Consider the following 1,246-nt stretch of genomic DNA (forward strand, 5'->3'; position numbering starts at 1 on the left):
TCCGGGGGAGGTACCAAATTTTTCCCCCCGGAGACGATTCGCCCCCCCTGAATTCGGAAATCAAGTTTTGAAAGGTCGCACGTGGTTCTTTTGAGGCCGAGGTGATTCCCCCGTAAAGAGCAAATGGGTACACGGACTTGACGCGCTGGGTAAGACCCCTGGGACCCTTTTGGGGTCAGGGGGCAAGACCTTTATTGGCCCTCCAAGGGTTGCCGTGAAGGTTGCCCCGAGGGGGTGGAGCCCGTTTTTATAGGTTTGCCCAGCTTTTTTTTTCATCCCCCTTGGGCCTTGAAAATGGCGCAAAATTGCCCTGGGGAAAGGCCCCCAACCCCCGCCCCGATGGGGGGGGGGCCCATTAAAAAAAAAATGGGGGGGAGGGGGCCCGGGATTTTTTTTTTTGTTTTTAAAAGACGCCCCCCCAAGGGCTGTGGTTTTAAGAAACCCCCCCAGGTTGAATTCCGTGGGGGGGGTGCCCCCCCCCCCCCCCCCCCCCGCCCCCCCCCGCCGCCCTCGTCTCTACCACCCGCTTGTGCCCCGCCGCCCTCGCGAAGGTAGTGCTTACCACGCGCTCACTGCACACACCGCCGTGCCGCGCAGCTCGCTTTCGCGGGGGGGGCACCATCACGTCGAGGGCCCCGGGGGCGCTTTCGCCGGCCCCAGCTACCAGAAACACGCCTTTAGAATGGTCCCGAGCGGCTCCCACGACCCCCCCAGCACCCGAGCTGCACGGCACGACCGCTCGTTCGAACATTAGCGGCACAAATAATTATTCCTGTGGGTCGTGTAAGTGTGTTTGTACACTACATACGTTAATGCACATTCACGTACGCGCCGCCGGTCTGTCATGGCCACGGTTCCAAATTCCATTCTCCATTCACACGTATCCGTAAACGTAGAACTTGCACACCGTCAGCCCCGTCGCAGACGGCCGGTTGAGGTAGATGTAGCGCCCCAACGCGTTGATCTCCACCTCCAACATCACGTTCGACAACACGCTCACGTCCGACTTCACCAGCGCGTTGCCCGTGTACGTCTCCGCCGTCGAGCCGAGATAGATGTCAATGCCGGTCAGCCGCTCCGCGCAGCAGTCGTTGCGGTTCTGCAGCCGCACGTAGCGCACATACACCTCGCTCCCGAGGTCGACGCCCCACGTGTGCCTTGTGTATTGGCCGCACTCGGCCCACGGCCGTCCCGTCGTGCTGTCGGCGTATGAAAGATCGCTCACGGGCGCCTGCTTGTCGAACAA

The 1,246-nt window shown here is 61.1% G+C and overlaps 1 protein-coding gene across 1 annotated transcript; it reads right to left on the reverse strand.

Moving 5' to 3' along the window:
- Positions 1-874: 874 nt before the first annotated feature.
- On the reverse strand, positions 875-1,231 carry EMIHUDRAFT_259046 (hypothetical protein; the record flags this gene model as incomplete). The annotated part of the gene is made up of 1 exon (XM_005758586.1): positions 875-1,231. A coding segment is annotated over one exon (357 nt), but the record flags the coding sequence as incomplete, so codon positions are not given.
- Between the last annotated feature and the right edge of the window lie 15 nt (positions 1,232-1,246).

This window comes from Emiliania huxleyi, assembly GCF_000372725.1.
Source record: "Emiliania huxleyi CCMP1516 unplaced genomic scaffold EMIHUscaffold_8560, whole genome shotgun sequence".
Lineage (NCBI taxonomy): Eukaryota > Haptophyta > Isochrysidales > Noelaerhabdaceae > Emiliania > Emiliania huxleyi.